The sequence below is a fragment of the Cebidichthys violaceus genome, unplaced genomic scaffold (genome assembly GCF_023349555.1).
Source record: "Cebidichthys violaceus isolate CVI_PGR_0920_01 unplaced genomic scaffold, fCebVio1.0.p SCAF_12, whole genome shotgun sequence".
Lineage (NCBI taxonomy): Eukaryota > Metazoa > Chordata > Actinopteri > Perciformes > Stichaeidae > Cebidichthys > Cebidichthys violaceus.
Genome location: NW_027176285.1, coordinates 13,500,489 through 13,528,417, shown reverse-complemented (window position 1 = coordinate 13,528,417; position 27,929 = coordinate 13,500,489). Strand labels below are relative to the sequence as shown.

The window sequence follows — 27,929 nt, the reverse complement described above, 5'->3', positions numbered from 1 at the left end:
AAGTTTTCTGATATCCAACAAGTTAAACAAACTGAAATTAAGACCTTTCAACGCCACATACGACATTTTCTCATACAAGTCATAGAATGACAAAATGAAAATATGAATAACAACCTGAATTAATTGACATTGATGCCACATTTGTTGTCTGTATTTCCAAGCTTTATACAACATAACATGACCTGGACCCTGACAAGCAGCAAAAAGATGATGATTAAAAAATAATAACATACTTTTTGTTTTGCTAATTCAAGTATTTTTAAAACTACTGAATGAAATTCTTTTCAAGCCCATAAATAATGAATATTTTTTAAATCTCTGTAAAACATCATCCTAAGTAGCACAACAACGACATGAAGTACATCTTACAGTTCTGCATAGAGAGTAAACACTGCCATCTAGTGGCACAGAGGTGGAAATCATTTGAACGTCTACTTACTTTCTTTTTTTCTTTTAAAGAGCTCACACACACTTTTATCAAACTAATATTTTTATTTGTATTGAAGGTTACAGAGCATCTTTCTATCAAAATTTAAATATGAATTCAGTGGTATTAGTGGTCTCCAAATGGTCTCTTGGTTGTACAGTAAATACATGTCATTATATTCATTAAGATGTGTCATTTTCTTAATTTACCCTATGACTCATAATGAACATTGAATTAACTTTCCGTTATTTTAGAGGGTGTGACGCCTTCTGACTATGTGCCCTTGACATGTGACTGAATCAGTGGATCCATTTAAACAGTTTTACGATGAATTCCTCATATGATAACAGATGTTTGGTCCCAATAACACACTTACGTACTGTCTGTCCATTTACGCTCATCAAACTCATCGCTGTTTTCAAATATACAATCACACATACGCAACAGTGCCAAATTGGGATGGCGACACAAAAAAAACAAAACGGTTTGATTCTTTGGCGTAAATGTTACCAGGTTCATTCCATAATTTGAATTACATTCAGCGTGATTGTCTTTTGTTTTGTGTGTATTTAACATAATGATTTGATGATGAGGGAACATGGAAGTTCATGACGAGGCTCGAGGGGGGGGGGGGGTGAGGTGTAGACGATGACGGGGGTTAGCGCGTCTACGATCGCTTTTTTCTGCCCTCAAAATTTCTGAAGTTGGCCGGCCTAATCTTCATCTCTGCAAATTCAATTGAGTGTTCATGGCCCTTCCAGTGGAACCAGTTGATCCCCTGCAACAGATACAGAATACAGACTGTGAGACATCCAAACGGTACGTCCAACAACTCACAGACGTGGAAGGAATTCTACTGGAAAACCACCAAAGATGAGACGTAAACATTTAAATGGACATCAGAAATGTTGGATTAAAATATCACCCCTTCCCTGAGCGATAAAAAGAAATAATCTAAGGCCTCGTGACATCAGATGTACAGTACGTACCTTACTGTGACTGCTGTCACCATATTTTCCCATGAGGTTGACGCGATGGCAGTTTTTATACCAAAAGGCACCTTTGTACGACAAGGCGCAGTTGGTGACGGCAATGTCGTTGTCGTTGTCGAAGGTGGAGAAGGGTCGACCCTGGTGGTACGTCATGGAGTCGCCTGGTGGAAATGTTTGAGAGCAAAGCTCAGAAAACACAGCTCGTTATTCAATCAAACACGAATAAGTAGTGTCATGGCGGCTTTTCTTTAAGTGCGTTTAGTGTAAAGCTAAAGCCAGGAGACAATTAGCTTAGCTTAGCATAAACAGCTATCCTGTCTCTGGCTGAAAGTAACAAAATCTCTTAATCATTGAGCTGTTTCACTTGTTTCCAGCCTTTATGCTAAGCTAAGCTAAGCTAAGCTAACCGGCGACTGCTAATATTTACTGGACAGACATGAGAGTGGTACCATTTTTCTCATCTAACAATCGAAAAAAAAAAAAAAAAAAAAAAGCAAAATAGTGTTAGAGGTCAGACTGATCCTCTAGAGTAACACCTACCTGCTGTTCCACTATACGCCCCTATGTAGACTTTATAGCGCGTTCTTGGCTCTGCAATCGTGAGCTTGTCATACTGAGCGTAGGCCGATTCCCCGTTGTCCCTCAAGTCCACTCGCAGCTCATAATGGCCAGAATTGGTGATTTTATGGAGGTTGGAGAGACCTGTAATAATTGAACACGTGTGATTTGGGCAGAGGGGCTGACGGGAGAAAGAGAAAGAGAGGCGAAGGTGGATAATAAGAGCTCTTACCCAGCCAGAACTCATCATTCATGTTACCGAAGCCAGCGGTATAGTTCTTCCAATTCCTGAAGAATTCCAACTTTCCATTCTGGCGTCTGAGGAAAACCTGAAGAGCACTGAGTGTCAACAACAGCTTCGCAATAATCACAACAGGCATGTCATTAGAGAGGCCAGGGAGTTCGTGATCATAAATGATCATTTAAATTGGATTCCAGCAGGTTGACTCACTCACCATCCATCCTCCGCCATCAGTGGTCATGTCACAGTAAACCTGGATGGGCTGGCTCTCCTCTACTCCCACGTAGACGGTGTACAGGCCAGACGTCGTCTCTCCGTTCAGTAAGATCTGAGCACAGTCCTTAGGGCGCCTGTACAACTGTCCAACTAGAAGCACACATTAAAAAGACATCAGCTCAGAGAGCTCAGCTGCTTTATCTTCGAGACAGTACACAGAGCGAGGGCCTTGGAAAGAAAAGTAAAGAAAGGAAAAAGAGAAAGGCTTTTCCATCGCGAGCAGCTCAGACAGAATGAAAAATAAGTACAGGTGGAGTATCGCATTAAAGGAAAGGAATTCACGTTCGAAGAAGTCAAATATTTCTATCGTGCATCTGGACAAATCACCAGCTTTCACTGCTACAAAAAAAAAAGTAGCAGCAAGTTAACGCCGCTTTTTTTAGGTGCTAACACACAAATTAATTAAAAACAAAGAAGGTGTGCGCTTGCATGCGTTTCCCTCCTTACTAGTAGTGAAGACGGTGGTCACGTGACGACTCCTCTGGGCTCCGGCGATGGCCTGAAGTCTCACGATGTACTCGGTGGAGCCGGTCAGCTGAGCCATGCTGTAGGAGGACGCCGTCGGGCTGAGCACCACTTCCTGAATCCATGAACGCGCAAATATGACAAGACAACAAGACATTTATAAGGAGCATTTTACACCAACTGGTTCATTTTAATTTCACTTTGGTATGAAAAACTAGTAGAAGAGACTCGAAACATGAGTAAAAATATTGTCCGCTTTTCTTTATGTATTTGTTAATAATAATAATAACAGTGGTGGAATGTAACTAAGTACATTTACTCAAGTTCTGGACTTAAGTACATATTCAAGGTACTTGATACTTTTCCACCACATTTTAGAGGTAAAGATTGTACTTTTTACCACGATAATATTTATGTCATGAATTGACAGTTGGTGCCCAGAAAGTGTTGCATTCATTGGCTGAATGGTGGCAGAAAATCAAACATAGAACACAATCTGCTTTTGTCTTGCATTCAAAAAGCAGATTTCAGATGTCTGAGTTTCCTTGAATGCACCAAAAACAGAACATTTTTATTTGATAAGTACGGTGTAAACAGAGAACAATGACTGCCGGGAAGTTATATAAATCCATAACAGGATGGCATGCTTTTGGAAAATTGGCGTCAGTCACTGTGAATTTACTCAGTCTGTGTTGTTGTTCTTTTTTGGGTATAAACAAGAAAAACCCAGCAGTGATTGGACTCATGCGGGGGGATGTACGCACCCTGATTGTACCGTCAGCTGAGGAGAAGGTGAGCGTGTAACCAGTCACCGCAGCCTGCGGAGGTTTCCATGTGAGAGTCGCGCTGTCAGTTTGAATGTTTATAGCCGTCAGATCACGAGGAGGATCCACATCTGAAAAATACAACAACACACTGTAGATTCATCATTAATCAAAATACACAAGAACCAATGCATAGCTGTAACTTACCTATAGCTGTTGAACTTCCTAACTCCAGCTCTAAGCAGTTTATAATGCATCATTAAAGCATTTGCAATTTTCAGAAAGGCTAAACGTCAACATGAGGCTACTGTTTCACAATCAAAGAATGCATTTATCAATCACAGCGCTGAATATAGTTTGAGTTTATGAACGATTCTCTGTCAAATAAGCAGCATCTGTTCTCTCTCTCTCTCTCTCTCTCTCTCTCTCTCTCTCTCTCTCTCTCTCTCTCTCTCTCTCTCTCTCTCTCTCTCTCTCTCTCTCTCTCTCTCTCTCTCTCTCTCTCTCTCTCTCTCTCTCTGCCTACCGGTGGTGAAGTCAGTAACAGCGGGGTCGCTCCTCTGAGCTTCCTTCATAGCATGTACTCCAACCGAGTAGTGGGTTCCTGGAACCAAGGAGCCCATCTCAAACTCCACCGTGTTCCCAGAAACATGCTCCACCATGTGGGACACTGTAAGGCAGGACACACACACACGCGCACACACACACACACACACAGACACACCAATCAGTTAACACACTCTGTGATACAAATAGAAACGTTTCTAATTGTGAGATTTTACTACTTTACTATACTACTGCCACACTTGTGTTCTGTACATACATAGTCTCGGTTCAACCTGCTTACTTTCTCCATTCAAGTCCGTTCAAAATCAACCAGGGTTGAAATCTTAAGGATTGCCACTTTAAGGGCTAATGCAGATAGTGGATGGAAAAAAAGAGGACACACCTGTATCAGCGGTGTAAGTAATGACGTAGCCATCCACAGTGGCCACAGACGGCTGCCACATCAACAGGGCGGAGGTGTCGGTGACATTAGCTGCAGTCAGACTCTGAGGTCTGTCCAAAGCTGGAGGACACACAAAACAAGGGACAATTCAATTTACTAGGAACTGACTCCAACGTCAGTACAAGTCAGGGCGGACTGACACAGACGTGTTGTATAATAGAGGAAGAAGAGGAAGAAGGGGAAGAAGAAGAAGAAGAAAGCCAACCTGTGATTACGGTGTCAGTGCTGGGGTCACTTTCCTCGAGACCCTTCACAGCACTCACAGTCACTCGGTACATTTTTCCGGGGATCATGTCGGGCAGCAAAGCTTCAAACACGTCGCCGTCCACGGTCATGATCAGTGGGCTTCCTGTGGAGGAGAACAGAGTAACATATTGGTCCTGCAATAAAAAAAACAACACATATTGTACCTTAAAAATGATAGAATGATTTAATTTGATGATTTATCTGCAAGTGCACTCCATGACTAACTTGTATAGTGTCTATTTTTTTTTACTTCCATTCTTATTTTAGTTTTCTATACAGTATAAGTAAATTAAAGTGTGGAAATAAACCAGCAGTCATCTATGGCAACACAATAAGGGATTGTCCTCCTACCTCCTTCAAAGGGCACATAGGCGATGCGGTAGTTGTCCACCGGAGAGCGAGGCATGGACCAGTGAACTACAGCCGAGGACTCCGTCACTTCGGAGAAGCTGAGTCCTCTTGGAGTGCTCAGGCCTAGTCAAGTATAAATGGATTAAAGAGTTAAAAAGTGAAGAAAATATGTCCAACAACAATCGCAAGAAAAGAAGACGCTCGGAGGATCCATCAGAGTCAGACATGGAGTGAAGCCTAAACCAGAGGGATGAAGATGATTAGTGGGACTTCACTTCATTGTTAGTTTAAAACTGCACACTTTGCTGTGTTTTCTTTTTTTAAATACATATACCTGTCTGAGCAACCCCAGTAATAGGTTGGGAGCGTTGGTCCAATGTGACGCCATAGAGCTCGATTTCATACTCGGTGCCGCTCATGAGTCCGGTTAAAACCTTGGTTCGCTCAACGCCGCGGACGCTGTACTCTCGAGGGTGAGCTAATCTTTTGCCGTCTCTTATTTTGATCACGTATCGGTCGAACAAGTCTTCGTCAGCCGTCCACGACAGACGGAAACCGTCGGCCGTGATGTCCGAGACAAAGAGATGCTCCACCTCCGCCTCAGCCTCTGGTTTAGACAAGGAAAACAGAACGTTGCAGTGGGATTTGGCCGGGTTTTTTTTTTCTCCCCAGCAATATTCATCAACTTCTGAAGAAGTATGGAAGAAGTCAGGAAACGGGGCAAGAAGATTTTTCCAGGCGGCAGCCACCTCCACATCGGCCATGCTCAGGCGTCCGTTAGTGTAAATCAGACAACAAAGGTTTGGGTGGATTAAAAAGTCAAGATGCTTTTTGTAAATGTTTATTTACGTCAGTTAACCGGGGGTTCACATTCCTTAAAAAGGCCCTAAGGGATCTGTCGGGACGGATTTCGTCAAACGTCGGTTGAGACGAGGTCCCCATGCGTCTTCGAGGCATTCAGTGCATTCAAAGACAACGAAGCAAATGAGATTAGAAGTTAAATCAACTGACATTTCATGCTCAGAATGTCTTGTTGATTTATCAGTGTTTTCCAGTGTCTGATCATTTCGGTTTTTTTTCTTTAAGCCTGATTGATAAACCAGCATGGAGAAGAAAAAAGGTAGCAGCATGGTGAAAGTAACTTTAATTAAAGTCCAAAGACGCTCGTGTGGCGCCAATCAGAAATCTGAAGGAAAACACATTTTAAAATATGAAAACAAACAAAATTTGCTTGCTCATATTTTGGGGAGGTACAGAAGAAACAGACGGGAGCTTCACATCTCGTCCTCCCGGAGACGAAGCAAAAGAAAAGTGAGATCGTTCTGGAAAGAGAGCCGTGTTACGAATCTGAGTTAGGGTTAGGTCACAGAGCCGAGCTGCAGCCTCACCATCCAAACATGGCGGTGAGCGAACTTTATCCACACTCAAGCTAACTTTGTTGGATAACATCTTTTATTTTGAATTTCAAAGCCATTTATAGACACAGCCAGGTTGTGATGGTGAAACTTCAGTTTATCGATCACATACAGTAGTTGACACTGTGTTTTTTTTAGTAAGAGGAGGGGCCTTGCGGTGCACTGTGAGTGGTACCTGTCGCAGCCACTGTAGTCAGAGGCCGAGAGAGAAGCCCCGACTCTGACACCCCGGTCAGCCTGACCTCATAGCCTATGCCGGTGATGAGGCCCCAGATGTCCAGGTGACTTTGGTTTCCTGGCACAGTGAACTCCTGAGGCTCCAGCAGCCAGCCAGAGTCAGTCACCACTATGTGAAAACGGCTGAAGCCGCCACTAGAGGGGGCTAATTCCTCCTGCTGCTGCTGCTGCTGCTGCTGCTGCTTCACCTCCCACGACACACGGAAGCCGTAGGGGGTTATGTTGGAAATGGTCAAGTTTTCCACTTTAGGCAAAGGAGCTGGAGAGGAGTTGGTTTGAATTTTTTGTGGGAGGGGGAACAAGAGTCCATCAGGAGGATAATGTGTGCAAAGATTGCAAAAGCATGTCATAAAATCTGTTCCTCCTGTGAGGGTCATCAGGAGGCAAAATGATGGGAAATCCTGATCTGAATATCCCCTAAATTTAAAGGCCAAAACACATAAAGGGCAAATTTTGCATGCATCATAAGCTTGGATTTAATATCTGGAGCCACAAAGCCAAAGCAAGAACGAGGATGTTACCAATCTCAAGATGAGAAGACAGAAACATCTTGTACAAAAGTGACTTTTGAAGTCAACGCGGGCCTCTACTGGTCATTAGTGGAACTGCATCTTAACACAATTTCGGCTTTAGCATTTAGCCCTAATCATCACCCGATGATATTACTGACATTTCAACAGGTGCACTTTAAAAGCAAAGTGTAATCAATGCCAGCTGTTTATCCAGTGGTGGAACGTAATTAAGAACATTTACTCAAGTAGTGTACTTAAGTACAAGCCTGAGCTACTTCCACTTCACTTGAGTATTTAAACTTGTTGCTTCTTTACACATTTACCCGACTACATTTGCAGAAATTACACTTTTCACTCCACTGCACTTATTTCCAATAAAATAATATATACTGTATTATTTTAAAATGGGACATACTGCAAATACTTTTGTAGTTTTGCATTTTTTAAATCAGGATAATAGAGTATTTATACACATATTATACTGCTACTTTTACTTAAAGTAAATGATCTGAGTACTTCTTCCACCACCATCTTTATCATATTTTTAAACTGACACAGCAGCCAATATTCACGAAGTAAAATAAAATCTACAGTACATGAAAACTAACAATTTCTGTTAAACCTTATAACAAATTATTTTTTGCTTCATAACAGAAATAAATATTAATATTATTTGGGGTTATTAACTCAAATTATATCATGCATATGCTACCAGATTAATGTGCTCATGATGCATGTTAAATCTGCTCTTGTAGCAATTTATAAGAATATTTATTATCTGCAGGTCTAACGCTTGAAATACATAAAGAGAGTTATTCTGGTATGTTAAGCTGATAGCAGGAGACACATTTCCCCAAAAGCTACTTTAGTCCAAAAAAGGTTTTGATGCAAAACCTTTTTTTTTTTTTTTTTACAGACAACTACAAGAGACGCGAGTTTGAGACATGAGTAAAATACGTAGTACCTGTGACGGCGTGGGCTACCACAGAGGGAGTGTGGCGCCCATGAGAGATACCGTACAGTTCAATATCATAGCCTGTGGCGTCCATCAGGTTAGAGATGGTAATGTTACGGGCTTCACCGGGCAGTCTGAACTCCAGCGTATCAGACTGCTGCTCGGGGTCACTGACCCGGACAACAAAGCCATCAAAGTGGCCCGACACGGCGCTCCAGGACAAGCTGAGGTTATGTGGGCTCACAGATGAAGCAGCTATGGGCCCCAACTGTGGGACATCCTCTGAACAGAAAAAAGAACACTGCTTTTCAGTTATGTTGCGCATGGTTGAATCACAATGTGGTTGCAGTGCCGGGGAAAAAAAAAAATTAAATTCAATTTAATGCGATACCTGTTGTAGCTACATCAAACAGGGGCTGTGTGTTCTGGCCCCCGGCGCTGGCGTACAGCTTTATGTTGTAGCTTGTGCGCGCTTTGAGGCCGGCCATGACCGTGGAGCGCGCGTCTCCGGGCAGAGCGCGCCCCATCGCCTGCGAGGGCAAAGCAGACTCTCTGACTTCTACTATAAAGTTATCAAAAGCCTTCTCTCCTGTCCGCCACGACAGAGACAATCTGTCTGAGGTAATGTTAGAGACAACTAGCCTGGACAAATCAGGCTCTTCAGCTACAAAAGGGAGGGGAGAGAAAAATTAAAAAATATGTTGATTTATGGACATAGAAAGCTTGTATTTGTCTCTAATGTATACAGGCCCGAGCCGAATCTACAGGGCAGATAACAAATCTGATAATAGGTGATCCTATTCTTTGAAATACACAAAATCAAAATACCTGTTGATGCAACAATACTGACAGCACTTGTTCGGGATCCCTTGTACGTCCCATAGACGTAGGCTACATAGTCAGTGCTGGGCCTGAGCCCTGTTACGTCGTGGGACTTTACACTGCGGGATATGTTATATTCCTTTTGCTCCGTCAGCCAATCAGAATCAATTATCTCCAGGATAAAACCATCAAATTCTCCTTCAGTGCCGTTCCAGAAGATTGAAAAGCTCTCTGACGTTAAGTTTGAGATATATAGTTTGCCAACCACTGGTTGATTCACTAAAGAGAGAAATCATTATTAGATTTTCATTAAAAAAACAATTTGCAGAACACATTCTAAAAAGAGGTAATAAATTACTGGTAGCTCACTGGTTTGATTTATCACATTACAATGTGTTACAGGACACTCACCACCACCCACTTGCAATTCCTGCTAGTCTGAGTAGCTTAAAAGATTAAATACATGCATATGTTTTTGCAAAAAGTTATACTTGGCAGCTTGACTTTTAAATAAATGATGCCTATTGCTTTTATTTACTTATTTTTAAAGATAAAAAGGTGAAAAAAAGCTGAAGAATACTGGCCTGCAAGTGTTTATTTTAATGTGAAAATGCAGCGAAGGAAGAAATATAATCGTATAAAATATCTCTTTCATGCACGTGGAGGGAGATCTGATCATGCGATCTGAGATAAATTCTGCAAACTGTTGCACCAGAGCGATTCAAAGCAGAATAGGAAACTTATAAAAACATATTTTCTACATGCGATGAACAAAGTCAGTTGCTTGCAAACCATGCGGCAGATAAATTAGGCATCAATCAGATGTAAAACAAGGTGGCGTTACTGTAAACCTCACATCATATTATCAGCTTTTTACCTTGATAACGACAAGAAGGTTTAATCATTTGCCACCTAGCAGTTAAAAAGGAAATGAGGATATTTACTTTGAAATCAGAATCGACAAACTGATCTCACACGAGCTAACGGAGCTCAATTGTCACAAAAAAATAAATAAACTCAAAACGTGTGAGCACATCCATGAGCAAATGATCCCTCAGGGTTAATCAATGATTCACTGAATGAGTGTTGATGGGATGAAATGAGATGGTCACGCTGTCGTGGTGTGACTGGGCGGGAAAGTAGGTGAAAGTTATTGGTTTTGCTTTTGCAATCATTGCAGCACATCAGCGTCAAACCTCAACCACGATGCAGGGGACGGTAGAGGAGGGGGGAGGGGCTTCATGCACTTTCGGTAACTGGGATGGAGGGAGCGGTTCGGGGGGGGGGGGGGGGAGGGTAAGGGTGAACACATTTGAGGGGCGTTTGCTTTGTTCAGTGATGCGGCACGAGTCCTCATCACCCTGCCCTCTCTCAGCTGGACAGAAACAGTGGCTGGAGGGTAAAGAATGGTTCACGGCATGTCGGTTAAGTCGGACAGTGACGACAAAACAGAAATTAGGTTATTGTGTCGTTCTCGTTTCATGCAGCGTGGAACGCTCCACTGTGAGTGGGGACAGCAGAGGTTTTCGAGTGTCTGTGTGTGCTTCACAGACACCGACTGAAATGGAAAGTTAAAAATCCCCCCAAAAAAGGGAAAGAAAGTTAAAGAGTTAAGAGGCCAAAGAAAAACAAGAAAAAACAGCTGCAACGCTGCGAGTTGCAGGTACCTGTGGTGGCTTCAGTGTACAGGGGTTCAAGGAAGGAGCCCTGATACATCCCAAACAGGCCAACCATGTAGCTGGTGTTGGGATTCAGCCCGGAGATGCCCAGGCTGAAAGCGTCTCCGGACAGACTGAGGTTTTGGCTCTCTTCGAAATTCTCCAAGTTTGTTACCTCAATGACAAAGCTGTCAAATTCCCCCCCGGAGGGACTCCAGGACGCAGTGAAGCCGTCCCATGTAATGTCAGAGGTGGTGAGGTTCACCACCATGGGCTTCAGCTCCTCTGGTAGATAGACAGATCAGAGTGGGGGGGTCAACTGAATGGAAAGATGGATTGTAAATATGACTCTCGCATAACTTTTCACAATATTCGTCTCACAATAAGTGCGACTGAGAGGTTGGGCCACAGTAAGAGAAAAGGATTAAAGTGTAAAAAACTATTCTGAAAAAATTGTCATAGTATCGAGTAAAAAAAGGTGGAATATGTCGGAAATTCACCTGGAAATTTATGAGAAAAAGTCATAGTATTTTGAGGGAAAAAAAAAAAATCATGATTTAAGACTTAAATGTGATCAAATTAATAAAATTAAATTACAATGTTTTTCTCAAAATTAAATTACTTTAATCTTGAAATATTCCGACTTAAAAATGTTTTTAACCTTAAAGTAAGACAACTTTTTTTCTAAAAATGTAATAATTTTAATCTTGAAATATTATGACTTAAATCTTGAAATGCCATATCCTTAATCTTGCAAAAATAAGATGTTTCTCAAAATATTTTGACTTAAATTATGAAATGTTACAACTTTTTTCTCGAACTAATGTGACTGGAAATATTAATCATATAAATATCTCGCTCAATTTCTTTGCGGCCCCTATAGTCTGCTAGAAAATAAGAGGTAAAGCAAAGGAACATTTGGGATGAAAGAGGATGATGGGTTGTGATCCATGTACCTGTAGTAGCAAAAACTTTGAGGGGTAAAGATCGCTTCCCTTCCACCAGCCCTTGCAATGTGATATGATATCGTGTGCAGGGGGACAAACCCTCTATTTCAGTGTTCCTCACACTTCCTGGTAGTGTGATCACATGACCTTGTGTCGCCCCTGACGCCGGAGCACTGAGCTCCACCAAAAAGCTATCGAACGCCTCGTCAGGCGCCGACCAAGCCAGGCCCACGCTGCTGGAGGTGACGTGGACCGTGAGGTCCCCCAATACGTCCAGGCTCGAGCCTTCAGGCTCGGCGCCAGAGCTCGTGGCACCGGTATCGGGAGTGTTTAGAGGACGGAGGGGATCTGGGCTTTGAGCTGCTCCGATATCCAGAGCACTTGTTGGGGCATCTTTGATGCTCAGCATGAGAACATCTGGAGAGGTAGGCTTGGGTGCTAATGTGAATAAAAGCAGGTTAATGAATGAATTTGTCACCAGATCTGTTGATGACTGAAAAACGAACCTGTGAAGAAGAAACTGGGTTAAAATAAGAACAACATATTGTAAAGTTGAAATGATCCTTCATAACCTTATTCTCTTATTTTCTCATCTCTTATTACCCCAGTTTTTCCAGGACCGCAGACTTTATCATCAAGCAACAGCTCGGGCATTAATGGCGCTAGAGGCAGCGCCATTAATTTTTGAAGCCTTTTGAGTAGTCCACCAGAGTGGAAGTACACAGTTGTCTTCAAGTAGATGGTGAAGCCATGCACAGCCATCTCCGTTGCTGCTGTTCTAAAGAAGTTCCGAGTCACTTTTTTTTTTCGTCATGCGAGTGACATACGCTGTGATTTTCCCCCCCCCGACTGCTGGAGAATGATATGATTGTGGCAATGGAGACGATGAATGATGCAGATGGAATCAGCTTTTAAGAGAGCCAAATGGTTGCATTTAAAAGCTCAAATGCAGGAGGAAATCGGGACAGACGGCATCTGAACTGTAGATTTCTCCTCGTATTTGAAGCCTCGTGAGACGACGGGTGGGATGAGGTCAAATGAGTTTTGTCTGTTAGGTTTGCCTTCATTCTGTCATGCAAAAAGGTATGATCTCAATAAGTAAAATACCAGCATGCAAATCATACCGCTAAACAACTAATCGTCCTCTTTGCAAAACAAAAACGGGACAAAGTGTCCCTAATAAACTAAAAGACGAGCTTATACCTGTGACTGCAACAGCTTCAAGTAGCGCAGATCTTTGGCTACTGGTAATTCCAAAAAGTTTTATTTGATACTCTGTCGATGCATTCAGGCCCTGGATTCTAGAGCCAGTGGCATCTCCAGGAAGTTGGGCCTCTCTCGCATCCCATAATCGCTGAGTGTCTTTATATTCTACTGTCAAACTATCATAGACGCCGTGAGCCTTTAGTTTCCACGTGAGGTCAAATCCATCAGGCGTGATGCCCGAGATTGTCAGCTCCCCGAGCTCGTCCTCAGGCTCCGTCCCGACAGAGAACTGGGACTCGGAGGGGTCTAAATACGCGAAGCTAATGACATTGTCCTCCGAGCCCGTGGGAGTCGTTAGCTCACGGTCGTCTGAGTCAGCTAAATAAAACGTGAAAGAGGCTACAAGAAAAAACAAAAAGGCACAAATCAAGAAAGCATCATTTCGGTGTAAGTGCATCTCATTTTCTTGGTGTTCTTTGGCAGCAAAGTCTTCAAATCTCTGGTGTTCATCCATTTATAATATACCAACTGAATACCAACTTAAAATTTAAAATATAAACAATTATTGAACATTATTGAAAAAGGAACTGTCCTTTCCATTCATCTAATTCCCTAAATAAATTCTAACAGCAATATTTTGCACAGCAAATCTGTTTTCATCCTTGTTTGCGAGACACGCGTTATTATTTATGAGATTATATTGTGGTGAAATAGTTCCCTACCCACCTGTGGATGCAGATAAGGTGACAGGTGCGCTCCTCTTGAAGCCCCTCTCTGCAGCCAGAGTGAGGGTGTAGCTCATTCCGGGAGTCAGGTCGGACAAGACGTAGCCATTCGCTGTGGGCGGGACCTCCACCTCCCCGACCTGGCCGTCCCTGGAGACGTACTCCAGCCGGTAGGCGCCAACCTTGGCCCGAGGTTTCCGCCACCTCAGAGTGAGGGAAGTCTCCGTGGACTCGATTTCTTTCAAATCTCTGGGAGGATCGATATCTGACAGAGAAGGGAAAATATTAAGTGTGTGAAATTGGCTCACTTCTGTTGCATAAATCACTTCCACCCGTCACAGTTAGCTCCATTTTGTCACCCAATTTGGATCAACAAACATGTCCGCCTGTGTGTTTATGAAGGGGTGTGAGGGACGGCTGTTTGGACAGCTGCTCGGGCAGCGTCTCTCACCAGTTGCGGCGTTTGTAGTAGCAGGGAGGCTCTCCCTCTCGTTCTTCACGGCAGTCACACCAATCCCATACTCTGTCCCCGGTTTCAGCCCTGCAGCACAGAGGGGTAGAAGTGAAGTTACCACGAGGTATGACTAACGCAAGTCACGCGTGCTCGCCCTTAAAATACGTTTGAGCCTTACCAGTGATGGTAGCTTTCGTGGTGTCTCCTGGTCCTCGTGGGAGCAGTTCCTCACCGTGGGTCGCTCCGGAGATGGGACTGTATTTCACCAGATAGCTGCCGACATCCGCTCGACTGTTGGTCCACTCCAGAGTGATGCTGTCGTCCGTCTGGGACACAGCCAGCAGGTCCACGGGGGCGTCCAGGGCTAACGGAGGTATTTATCATCGCATCAGGAGAATCATTTTTCTGCTCACAAACTTTAGAGTCACGCAGACAATTTAATGTACTATTTTGCCTATTTTTTTTTGGGGAAATTGGGCCACTCCAGATTGCAGTATGCATGTCAATCAATCAATCCAACTTTAGTTGTGTAGCACCTTTCATACAGGAGAGTGCAGTTCAAAGGGCTTCACAGATGACAGGCAAGCCAAAAATAAGACCGAGAACAGATACAGTTTAAAAAAAATTAAATAAAAGTAAAAATAAAATAAAAAAAATAACAATTTCAGAGTGTTTACATAGAACTAAAGCACAAGGCTGGTGCTTCATATATTTTTTCATATTGTCAACAAGTCCCAAAAGCCTACCTGTGGTGAATGTGGCGATGACGGGGTCGCTGGTGAGCCCTCCGCTCCTGGAGACGAGCGACACCTTGTACTCGGTGTCCGGCCTCAGACCGGCGATGCTGTGCTGCTTGTCCGGGGGGGAGACCTCCACTCTGGTTTCATCCGAGGGGTCGGAGGTGGGCCCGTAAAACATGGCGAGTCTGTCCGTGGGAGACGCCGGCTGAGACCAGCCGACCAGAGCGGAGGAGTCCGTCACGTCCTTCACCTCCACCTGCCGGGGGCCGTCGATCTCTTAAGGGTGGGATGCGAGGGTGAGTCAGAGAGGAGCGGGACATCGAGGGGAGAGAAAAGACACAGGAGAAATTACAAATAGATGGAAATGTAAGTTCTGAGACTGAAGGGCTGTAAAATGACAAATAATTGAGAATATAGTTTCTTGTCTGTAGTATGTGAGCCATTAGGGCCATAACTAATTACTACTTTCAATGATTTGGTACAGACCTTTATTGCACCTGAGGATGAATTGTGATAACTCTGATAATCCGCTGACTTTTTTATCAAACACCATCTTCAGGGCCACATTTTTCTATTTCTATTTTATGATGAAATACCTACAAAACAAATGACTTTTCCCCATCAGCCTCAGTCGTACTGCGCTTCTTATTTTCTGATCTTTAGCAAATGCTTTAGCATGCTAACATGCTAAAGCAAGATGGGCTGCAGACTTTTAGTCTTGTTCTCTGATAAATGACGTTAATCGATTTAAAAAAATAAATACTGTGGCTCTCGATTCATTTTTCCGTCAGTCAGTTAATTGTATTCAGTGTACTAATGATTGAATGAGTAGTATGACATTGTGGGAAAAACACTTATTCATCTTCTCTGCTGGCAGAAAGTTACTGCTCCTCCTGTAAAACCACAACATTCTGCTTTTACACTTCGATTTTTGTGTGGAGTTAACAAGATATTTAGATACTTAACATGTTCCTTTGTAAGCTTTAGAGGTGCAGGTCAACTTAAAAGATTTTGCACTATTCCTTCACGGTTCTTCAGCAGAGAAAAGTCTGCAAAGTTATATTATTATATTATATATTTTGATTATTTATTTTGATTGTCCCTGAGGAGGAATGATTTAGCTTCTAATAGTGACATTCACAAAACAAATCAAGACAAAGTCTCAGTCTGCACTGGTGTGAAACCAAACATTAAATCTCCTGTTACACTGTTTTTTTTAGCCTTTATGCATAAAAACAGCTCCTATAAAGCTTAACTTGGCTCTCTCATAACACAAAGCAATAACTTGGATCAACAAGGAAAAAGGCTATAATGAAATATAATGTGGTTCCCGTTCACTCCACTCTATCCTGTGTTTACATGTGGAGGAGACATCTTTTCTCCGTGTTAAAAGGACCTCTGGGGGTAAAAAAAGGGAACGAAAGGTTTAACTTTACTTCTATCAATCATCCCTGGATGCCACTTCTGGTTTTCAACCTACACTAAATAAATGACATCAGAAATGAAATCGTCTTAACGGCTTTTCCATGCACGATGAAAACTTGTTTGTGCCTGGCGCGCCATATCGATTGCATAAGCAACTGGAGGCATGTCAACAGCGTAATGTATGGAGTAGCGCTGCAATAAAAGCTTCAGCAAGCTGAGAGCAAGATTTAGGGAAAGTGAAAAAAAAACAACCTATAATGTGGTCATGCTAGGGTGAGACTCAATGTGTGAGTTATTACTCTTCCCTGTTAGATGGAACTATGGAGAGCCAGCAGGGATTTCCGGTTATCACTCTTCTTTTCATTATGGAATTTCACTCTGACATTAATGTATTTTTTTTTTTTTAACTCCCTGCTCAACTGAAGTGACAGTTTTTTTTTTTTTTTTTGTATCCTCCCAAACTGCTAATAGCTGCCAGACAGAGCAGGAACATTACATAATCGTAGCATCTAAACTTTTCTTAGGTAGGAACTGGATCATTTTAAACATCTATGATCTCACCGGTTCAGTCTAAATAATCCAAAGTGCTGAGAAAATGTTTGTTTTGGAACCGTGAGACTCACTGGTAGTGACTTTTTGGGATGTTTGGGGACCTCTGGTGTTGTTCTTGACGATGTTAACGGAGACTTCGTACTCCTGTCCCGGTCCAAGGCCTGACTGGAGGAACTGGTTTTGAGAAGGTGGAAGGGTGCTCACCACTTTTCCGTTTTCTTCTTTCTGCAAAGACAGAAAAAAAACAAAAACAAATGTAAAATATTCTGTTGAGGACGTGGCACACAAGAGACCACATCACTGCGAAAAAAATAATTAAGTTAACATCCAGCTGGTCTGTATTTAGATTTCTGGCATATTTTGATTGAAAAACACAACACTTGGGGGGGAAAAGAAGCTTACTTTCTTTTTTCTCGACAATTAGAAGAAAAGATCAAAAGTATTCTTATGTCTGTCTGTAAATCTGGAGCTAGAGTCAGGAGACTGTTAGCTTAGCTTAGCATACACTCTGGAAACAAGTGGAAACAGCTAGCCTAGCTCCGTCCAAAGATATAAAGGAATTATCCTACCTTTACCTCTAAAGCTAAATTAAACCAATTCGTTACAAAAACTGTGTCTTGTTATGGTTTTGTTCATACAGAGCCAGGCTAGCTGTTTCCACCTGTTTCAAGTCTTTATGCTAAGCTAAGCTAACTGGCTGCTGGTTCATATTTAGTGTACAGACATGAGAGTGGTATCAATCAACAAACTCTCAGCGAGAAAACAAACACATTTCCTCAAAATGTTATTTATTTTTGTTTTGAACATTTCAGTTAAAAACACGCAGATTAATTACAATTTTGTTAAATTGCAGTGTGTGTGATAGATTGAGCTCTGATGACACGTTTTACAAATTTTCCCCTGGGGATGAATAAAGTATCTGTCTGTCTGTCTGTCTGTCTGTCTGTCTGTCTGTCTGTCTGTCTGTCTGTCTGTCTGTCTGTCTTATGACCCACTTTCAGTTCACAGGAAATGTGTGAGAGGACAAAATCAACACAACGGTTAGGAAAGGACATATATGTTTAAAAATGGATGAAAACTCTGCAGCATAATTTAAAAAAGGCCTCCGACTTATCAGCTGGCACAGTAATATATTTCCAAAGCATTACTGCCTCGGATTTACCCGCAGTGACATCCAGACCTCGCCCTCACTGAGGGTTTTTTTCTTTCTCCACATGTCAAAGCAATTTTAAATGGTTAGCACTGAAGTAAATCCATGTTTCGCTGAGACTTCCAATAAGCTGGCACAGCTTTATCGCCTCTCACTTTTTCCCCTTTTAATAAAAAACCCGGGCGAGCCTTCAAAAGAGACGGACAGACTGACCGTGTTGCGGAAATAGATCTCCCAGCCATCAAAGTGGATGTCCAGCTGGTCCCACATCACCTCCACTGAGGTCTCTCTCACCGATTTGAATATTAAACCCTCTGGCTTTGGAAGCTCTGGAGGGTCGGAAACAAAAATATCCATCGTCAGCTGAGCCACATCAAGTTATTCTTCTATATTTATTCACATTAAACCAGCGTGAGGACGACTGTGACGTACCCGTGGCCACCCTGGCGCTGATAGGGACGCTCTTCTTGTTGCTCAGAACAGCGTAGACATTGATCAGGTACTCGATGCCGGGTTCGAGCTCTTTGACGGTGGCCGCCGTTTTGTCTCCCGTCACAGTGAACTCCAGTTGAAGACCACCAGGACTGGTGGGCACGTACGTCACGAGGTACTCCGTCACCAGCATTTCGTTGTTCCAGGACAGGTCCACCGTGTCAGTGGTGACATCGCCAACAGTCAGGTCCTTTGGAGGAGACACTGGAGAGGGGGAAGGGAGCAATGGAGTGTTTCCTCGTTACCTCAATGACCACACAGAGCTAATGCAAACTCCAGAGCCACATCTGGCTGTGGTGTAAAGAACTGCCAAAACAATTGGCAACAAAGTGCAGACAACAGCAATACACAAACCGACAAACCTCTTTTATATTCACTGAAATAGATTCTCTCAAGATGAGTGCATTTTGAGAATAAGAGGACATTACATCACCCTAGATTTGATTTTACGCTGCAACTAGTTAACACATGGAAAGTTTCAGAATTTGTGAACTGCCAGATTCTTTGTGTGTGTGTGTGTTTCTGCGAGCTCCTTACCTTCCGAGCAGTCTTCTCCGATGTATCCTTCATCGCAGACGCACTGACCGTTGACGCAGCGGCCTTTGTCCTGGCAGCTGTTGAGGCAGCTCTGCTCCGCGCAGCTTTCTCCCTCATATCCACTCTCACACGTGCACCTTCCGTCGACGCAGCGCCCCCTGTTGTTGCAGTCACCCGGACAGGCGTGCACAGAGCAGTCGTCTCCCGAGAAGCCTTCCCGACAGACGCACTCGCCGTCGACGCAGTGGCCCCGGGCCAGGCAGTCGTTGGGACACGCCTTCTGACCGCAGTCCTCTCCGGAGAAGCCCTCGTCGCAAACGCACTGCCCGTCGACGCATCGCCCGCGGTTTCGGCAGTTGCTGGGGCAGCTCAGCTCACCGCAGTCCTCGCCGGTGAACCCCGCATGGCACACACAACGTCCCTCAACGCACTCGCCGCGGCCGTAGCAGTTCGAGGGGCAGGTCCTGATGCTGCAGTCCTCTCCGACAAAGCCCTCCTCGCACACGCACTGGCCGTTAACACAGCGCCCCCTGTGCAGGCAGTCGTTTGGACAGGAAAGCTCAGCGCAATCTTCTCCCTGGAAGCCGACATCGCAGGCGCACTGTCCGTTTATGCACTGGCCTCTGTTGTTACAGTTGTTCAGACACGCCAACTGGCTGCAGTCTGCGCCCTGATAGCCGATGTCGCAGATGCACATCCCGTTGAAGCACGTGCCCCTGTGGTTGCAGTCGTTGAGGCAGGTTAGCCGAGAGCAGTCGTCTCCGCTGAAGCCGGCGGCGCAGACGCACTGGCCGTCCACGCAGTAACCGTTACCGTGGCAGTTGTTGGTGCAGGTGCGTTGTCCGCAGTCCTCCCCGGCGTACCCCTCGTCGCAGTAGCAGGTGCCGTTCTCGCAGCGTCCGCGGTCGTAGCAGTCTTTGGGGCAGATGAGTTCAGAGCAGTCGGAGCCGGTCCAGGGTTCGTCACACACGCAGTCTCCGTCTTCACAGCGACCGCGGCCAAGACAGTTGTTGAGGCACTCGGTTTGCGAGCAGTCTTCGCCGATGAAACCATCCGAGCAGATGCAAACACCTCCAACACACTGGCCGTGTGCTCCGCAGTCCGCAGGGCAGACCTCGGTCGAGCAGTCTGCTCCGGTGAAGCCCTTGAAGCACTCACACTTGCCGTCAACGCAGCGGCCCCGGTTCTGGCAGTTACCGGGACAATCGGGTTTGGTGCAGTTGGGTCCCTTCCAACCCGGCTCACATATGCAGCCACAGGTTTCAGCGCTGTAGTTTCCATGACCGTGGCAGTAAGGTTTAGTTCCCACCTCACCTTTGATAAGAGAGAGTAAAGACCAATGCAATTTTTACCAATTCACTTACAAAGTTTTGTTGAATATGCAATCAACCCGAGTTGCTTTCTTGACAGTTAGATGAGAAGATCGATACCACACTCATGTCTGTAGGCTTAAAGGACAAGTGTGTAGGAATAAGTGGCATCTAGTGGTGAGGATGCAGATTGCATCTAACTGCATTCAAGTAATGAATAAAGTAAAGCCAGTGTTTCGGTTTTCCCGTGTATTTTATGGAGGGTTACCTGCATGACTATTTCTTGGTTGTTTTTTGTTTCAGTTGTTATGCTAAGCTAAGCTAATCAGCAGCTGTTTTTATATATCGACGGTATCGATCTCCTCCTAACTCTCAGCAGGAAAGCGAATATCTTGTCTCCCAAATGTTTAATCTCTTGCTTTACGAGCGCGTCACTCAGAAACGGTCCAAAGCTTATTTTAGCAGACTTTTTGCGTTCATTAATATCCAGCAACTGCATCTCATGGCATTTGAGCCAAATAAAGGTCCTTTCAAACTGGAGAGTTTTTGGGAGTATTACGCCCCCACACTGGATTCCTGAACTCCCCAACAGATGAATGGAACAGATGTGCTGTGTGGTATTGTTAACGTAGCACTTTCCAATGCAGTTTGAGAGAAACAAAGGATTATTTTACTGTACTTGCTGTAAGCTACATACCAGACGAAGCACGACAGACAAACAACACCTACCCGTGACCTGTGCGCCGCAGCAGGCCCCGTCGCCGTTGCACTGATCTCTAAGTGCTGAAACTTCTCCTTCAAGCATCTCCAGTCGGCTCATGAGGTCTTTCAGGCCGGGCAGGTCTTCGGCGCAACCACAGGCCCGCCGAGGTACGTTGATGCGGTGGGTGAAGACGATCTGGTTCTCCCCATCGACCGTGTGCTCGGCGATGTGCTCGCCCGGGGAGACCGCTGCATCTTTAGGACGGAGCTGCGTGCTGTCTGGAGCGTCCAGGTCCACCGAGCACAGGGAACTGGCGGGAACATTGATGTTGTAGACGTGGTTGAACACCACGGGATGGTCCGCACTCGGCAGCGTGATGTTGTGTTCTTTAGAGGGCTCCAGAGTCTGTCGTCGGTGCCGTAGGATTTTCTTCACGAGACCAGCGTTTGATAAGCTGAGCAAAGCGGTCAGGAGGAGGCAGCTCAGGACGCCTCGCGTACCCATGCTAGATGTGGGACGTGGAATTAGTGAAATAAATATCCGTTTGAACCTCTGAATGAAGGCCAATCCTTATATAAGGTGAGGGTTCTGGAAGACAGAATGAAAGTATTTCATGTCACAAATGTAAAGCTGCAACGATTAGTCAATTAAGCCATGAATAATTGGCAAAACCAACCATCAGATCCAACAACTGACCAACTCCTTGAAGAAAGCAGTCAGATGTTTCAATATCATCTGACACCAGTGCGTTAAAAAACTAAAATATCTATTATAACACACTGATGTTTACATCCTGGCTGATTTTGGGGGAAGCAATAATTTTTTCCAGAGCTGATGGAAAGAGCCAACAAGTGAGCCAATAGTCGAATAGTGTTGAAATAGATGCGCTTTGTTTTTATGGGTCACGAGCCAAAAAACACTGTTTAAGACAAATGAGCCGTTTCACCTGCAGCTGAACATTACAATGGTTTACAGTACAAGTAAATATGGTCATCATTTGACTGATTCCATTTTATAAACCCAATGGTTTGGTGAAGAGCGAGGGCAGATTTAATCAATTAAGTCTTTGAGTGAGAGAAGAAACAAACATGTGAAGTGTTTGAGCATTATTTACCTGCACCTATGAAGTGTTTATGATATTGAAGAGATGTTACTGTACTTTTCTAATTCCCACTGCAATGCTGCAACAAATTCATTGGAACAAACAGTAGATGTCAGTCAGAGGAACCAGGAGCCCTTCACACTGATCAAACTGACTCCAGACTTTTTCTGTGGCCCACCCAAGACTTATTTTTTTTTGTGTGAGTCAGTCTGATTATTATTTACAGTTTGTGCTACATTTCTAACTGACAACAGAATACCGCAAGCCACCGTGGGTGCGGGAGTTCGCTGTATAAAAAAAAAAAGAAGCTGTTAAAACCAAAGAATCCACAGCTGCGCTGGCACGTCAAGCTCTTTTTTCGTAGTGCACATATATGAAAAGTCTCAGCTGTTTTGCATGAAATAGTATATAGAACGTATAAAACAGAGCATATCCCATACATAGGACTCCTTCTCGCCCACGATGACTTCATCAGCTGGACACTGAGAACACTATAATTTGTGGGAGCCGAACGAGAAGTAATGACAAGCTTCTTCCTCAGCGTGGGAAAAAAAGCCTGCCTGGATTACTCAGTGTTGAGTTTCCAAAGGGTCTGAGTAAGCATAATGAAAATCAATAGATTAGGCCAACAGTGATTGCACAGACTATGCTGCCCCTCGGGTTCACATGCATGTCTGCTGCTATGTCTGGGAGGCAGCGAACTCTATACGCCTATAAAAAGGGGGCTGCATCTCTGTCAGTGATGCAGGATTAGGTAGCATCTTGACAGAAGCTCGAACATCCAATCAAATGAAAAATGACTTCCAGAAGTGAATTGTTCATGCGGCGATGGCTACGAAAAGACATGTGGTGCACTTGGATTTAGTTTCTCATGAGGACTTCTGGAAACTATTTGTTCAGACAATGCTGATACTCAGCTATCAGGTGACGAAAAAAGGAGACATTCAACAAAGGTTCAGCAGAGTATGCAACGACTGCATTCACCTTTTCCCTCGCCACTTGTTGATCTATGAACAGGACTTATTTTACACTGCAGAAAAAATAGAATCACAACAGATCTCGGCAACCGGCAACTTAATCAAAACCTCCATTCTGATCCACACGTGTCAAAATGCAAAACAGAAGGCAGTAAAAGTTTGACACACAAAGAAACCTAAATCTTGAATGGAAAACGGAACCAAAAATCCTCAAAAATATACACACATTTTGCCTCCCTCTACATTCTCAATATTAAACCCGTCCCTTTGTCTACCTTTGACCCGACACCACAGGGTCAATGATATATAGAGTTATCGTAATTACAACTTTCTGAGCTCGTTATAACGTCCAATTACATCCAACTTGGGAGTGAGATGAGGAATCTCTACCATCCATTCCATTTGACATGAATGCTGCAAAACTCAAACCAGAAATCTCAATATCAGAATCTAAATAGACTTTTGAATAAACTAGTCACTTGTTGACAGATTCAGGATTAATGGGCAGATTGAGCCTGTGTGTATTCATCTTCTGTTCCAAAAATATGAAGCAGCTCTTCACGGCTAGCGATGGATTTTTCCTGCTAAAGATTTATATTTGGGCTAAAGCACTAAAACAGATTAAGAAGCAGGAATCGACAGACCATAATGTGACAAGTCGCGGGCTATTGGCCAACAGTCTTTGAATGCAGCAACAAGGACCGGACATTTTGTAGTTTTATGCAGAACAAAAAGGAGGCTGCATGATTTATTCCCTAAATCAAACAAACACTTTCCATTACTGTCACCACAGTGCCTCTTCACCTCTCTCATCAATCATCTTTCTTCTCTCTTTCTCACCCTGACCTTTGAGCTGACATTTCTTTCTCCTCACCGGCATGTTTTTGCACCCCCGCCACCTAAGACATAGATGTAAACCTGAGCTTGAGTTTCACAAGTCCTCGCACATCTGGCGAGTGGGGGGGGATAAAAGGTAGGTTGTGGCTGGTGTTGTAAATCAGAAAAACCCAAGTCTGTCAATATGTTTCTGATCTCCTTCTAGAGAACTTTACAAGACACAAAGAGTGATAATTTGCAGGTCTTGGCGGTAAAGAATGAATCCTATAAAAAAATCCTCAGCACACGTTTCAGCTGAAGATGCTCAAAAGTGGCTCCATGTAGCTATTCTATATATATATTTTAAACACGTCAAATAGGATTTATATACACAGTTCCATATCGTAGACATAATGCTTACAGTGAGAAAGCCAAGTTGAAATCTCTTAAAGTAGACTAGGGGTTGACCGAGGACATCTGATGTGACCACGGGACATGTGAAGACAATTTGGAGAGAAATTGAAATAAATATAACCTGTTCACTAAGCTATAATCCAGAATTGCTTTAGCTTTAGTACTCTTCCCTCATGCTGGCAGAGAGAAGGGAACTTTTCCGCGTGGAAAAGAGAAACTGGGAATGTTGGCCCTGGACTGGCGACATCTGTTTTGCTTAGTCAAAGAAACAAAAAAGAAAGGAGGCACTGTGGTTCTTGTTTGGTTTCCAGACAAAAAAGTGAAAGTGTGACATGCATGCGTCGCCTCCGATCATCTCTGTTGCAAATCAGCCGGCCGAAGAGCCGCTTCTGGTGACGAGACGCAGACGAGGTCGTCTTCGTTTCACATCCAGGGGAGCAGCACAAGTGCATCGCGTCTGGAGTCTGGACGCACTCGTGGAAAACATTTGTGGCCGACGGCGGCGTGTCAGGACTCAGCGCAGTGAACATTAATCTGGTGCATCTGCTTGTTTGTTCATCTGTGATATATGTGTTTTTTTTTCTTCTCTTTTTTCTTTGTCTGATTCTCAGGGCACAGCTGGAAACCATCTTAACAAAAGTTAATTGGGACTAGTTACTGTAGCAGATACGACAATAGCAGAAATCGTAACACCTCATTAGCAGGTTGCACATTTTCCCCGCTGCTGAACAGATGAAGTGTTCCTTTAAGAATAATAAACCTGAGCTTTATGTGTTCCCATGTGAGCCGGAACAGGATGCAGACTTCACTTTCAATTTGCAATCATCGGGGTCTCTCCTCAGTCAAGGAGAAAGAGCTTAAAGATTTGTAAAAAGAGACTTGTTTTTCTGTTTTTTGGAGCATGAATGATTAACGGATCAATGGAAAATTAAACAATTTTGATAGTCGGCTATTTGTTTCAGTCATTTTTAAAGCAAAAAATTCCCCAAAATCTGCTGGTTTCAGCTTCTCAAATGAGATGAGTTGCTTCTTTTTCTTGGTCGTACAAAATTAATATCTTTGTGTTGCTATTTTTATATGTAACCTTAGCCTCTGGTAAATTATGGTGTGCATTTTGCAGTTTTCTCACATTTTATTGACAAAACGATGGATTAAAGGGGCCCTGTGGAGTTTTCTTTTAAACATAGAAAAGTTAATATCCAGCGATCTTTGAGGTCATTTTTCTTCCAATTTCATTACAGTACTTTTAATTCAGTTTACATCCATGTTTACTAGCTTGCAGTCTTCTTCCCTCTGGAGGCACATTGCACTGTACTTTGACGTGTTACAGTTTTGATCAGAGGAATACTGGGACACCATTGGTTGGACTGTGCATCTGCACGAGGTAAACAAAACAAGGACCTCCTCATGAGAAAACAGCTCCACAGCACTACTAGAGGTCTTAAACTCCACAGGGAACTTTTAATCTGCTGAGAAAATAATCGTTAAATTAAACGATACTGAAAAGTTGCAGCTTGCGTTTATAGCTGTAATGCTCATTTTAAAATAAACAAAAAGTTGGATTGGTAAACTAAAGTATTGGATAAACGTAGATTTTGCAGGTCTAGTATTTCTGTTCTCTACCAACATGAGCATTTAATGCTAGTAGGTAGCGGCAGTAAAATATAGCGTATCGTAAGACATAAAAGGAGATAAACAATATTAAATGATCATTCCCTCTATATATTATATATATCGTAACTGCAATATGCAGTCAAAATCAGAAGATATTCCAGCACTGGTTAACGACCAAGAAAATAAGAGCAGATTTTAATAAGCCAGAAATTGAACTAATTACAAAACAGCCGTCTAATCCCCCTCCCAATCAACACACCTGATTCTAGACGATAAGGCCCGACACCGACACAGAACCTGCACCATTGCATCATCCTCAAATATGCTAATGTTAACTCAGATTGTCCGATCGAGGACAAAGAGCGACACGGATTATTGGACGAGGAAGCCCGTCGCAACACCCTCATTAACTCTGGCCACACAAGCTCCGTCGCTCAACTGACCCTGAAGTCCAACACATTTTCACACAACATGCAAAAGAAGTGTGATGCTGAGTTATGATCGACCGCTGGCTCTTTGAGTGCACAGAGGTCACGCAGAGGGAAAGTGTCTGGATGAGCCCTCGGGGGTTGGGGGCGCTATTAAACCAGCTGTCCCTCCGACTGTGGCTTGTTTCACAGAGACACCTTTCTCCCTCTGCTGCACCGAGCAGAGAGGCTGTAAAACATCTGAGACATGATGTGCGCGCAGATACGAGTCGCGGGGATGAAATCAAAAAAGGAACTAAACGATTATAATCTTCCTCAGCTGAAGACATTCAGAAGCTAAAAACCACCGTATGCCAGACTTGGATTTCAATTAAGCAGAGCTAATGGACTGCATGGATGAAGTCTTCTCCTTGCCCACACTGGCAGACGCTGCCATCCACTTTTCCCTTTAATTTAATCTCCATGATGGAAAAATGACACACAATGAAAACAGAATTGCATTGCAGAAGGTAATGTGATGAATCATCAGGCTGCAAAGCTGCAACCAGAGAAAGCAGCTACTTGCACACAATTTTTGCCTCCATACACAAACACACAAACACACAGATGGGGAGTTTATTTTTATTTTTTGGAGTATTGATCTACTACCTGACAAAAATCTGAGAGAATCTTTTTGGCAGGAAGCGTGCTGGCTTCTGATCAAAGCTTCCACATGTTCTCCTCCCTCAGCAGTCAGTCATCTCTGATCCTGCATTGGCTGCTGTGTGTGTGTGTGTGTGTGTGTGTGTGTGTGTGTGTGTGTGTGTGTGTGTGTGTGTGTGTGTGTGTGTGTGTGTGTGTGACTGAGGAAGAAGTTGCAGTATTCACTAAGAATGTACTTCCAATAAGCTATAATCAACACCTTCTGGTGTCATAGAAACCTGCGCCAGACTGCTAAAGAAAGGTATGTAACCACTATTGTACACACCTCTATTATGGAAACAATAATTCAAGAAAAATGCACAGGAAAAGTCAAGAAAATTGACTTTTTGTCACATGAAATCAAAGGAAATGTCTATACATATAGACATAAATATATCTTCCTACCTGTCACAAGCACTTGCAGGTTGGATGAGGCGCTCCTCCGAGTCTTCACGCATTCATTGAGGCCAAAAAAAAAATGTATGCTTTGCTCTGTTGTGACAACTGCAGCCTCTCCAGCAAGGTAGCAGCTCCGTCAGTCAGTCCTCCCTCAGCCAGCTTCCTTATCGCTCCTTCACAGCTCAGACTGGAGTTCAGCTCTTTTACTGACAGAGAGAGAGAGAGAGGGAGAGAGAGTGTGAGTAAACGTCTTTTAAAGTGTGAGGAGTAGTTTAGGTCAGACCCCCATTGCTTAGACTCCAACCCTTAAATAGCCATCATTTTCCCTC

General features: G+C 43.6%; 1 protein-coding gene across 3 annotated transcripts; it reads right to left on the bottom strand.

Moving 5' to 3' along the window:
• Nucleotides 1–472: 472 nt before the first annotated feature.
• tnca (tenascin Ca) lies at nucleotides 473–27,929 on the bottom strand. Of its 3 annotated transcripts, XM_068706536.1 has the most exons (29): nucleotides 27,607–27,929; nucleotides 21,196–21,757; nucleotides 19,157–20,470; nucleotides 18,560–18,823; nucleotides 18,341–18,456; nucleotides 17,049–17,202; nucleotides 15,007–15,276; nucleotides 14,439–14,624; nucleotides 14,258–14,347; nucleotides 13,808–14,071; nucleotides 13,079–13,480; nucleotides 11,885–12,313; nucleotides 10,938–11,213; nucleotides 9,277–9,549; nucleotides 8,840–9,112; nucleotides 8,458–8,730; nucleotides 6,920–7,240; nucleotides 5,664–5,936; nucleotides 5,330–5,452; nucleotides 4,938–5,081; nucleotides 4,673–4,792; nucleotides 4,250–4,393; nucleotides 3,724–3,854; nucleotides 2,942–3,074; nucleotides 2,433–2,584; nucleotides 2,210–2,306; nucleotides 1,960–2,121; nucleotides 1,417–1,580; nucleotides 473–1,205 (listed from the first exon to the last, which is right to left on the bottom strand). In XM_068706536.1, exons 2-29 carry the CDS (start codon nucleotides 21,671–21,673, stop codon nucleotides 1,095–1,097), a joined length of 7,137 nt encoding a protein of 2,378 aa, XP_068562637.1. In that variant the 5' UTR covers nucleotides 21,674–21,757; nucleotides 27,607–27,929; the 3' UTR covers nucleotides 473–1,094. The 3 variants fall into 3 exon arrangements, with proteins under 3 accessions (XP_068562637.1, XP_068562638.1, XP_068562639.1); XM_068706537.1 differs by lacking the exons at nucleotides 11,885–12,313; nucleotides 13,079–13,480 and having other exon boundaries at nucleotides 27,607–27,926; XM_068706538.1 differs by lacking the exons at nucleotides 6,920–7,240; nucleotides 8,458–8,730; nucleotides 8,840–9,112; ... (1 more) ...; nucleotides 11,885–12,313; nucleotides 13,079–13,480 and having other exon boundaries at nucleotides 27,607–27,920.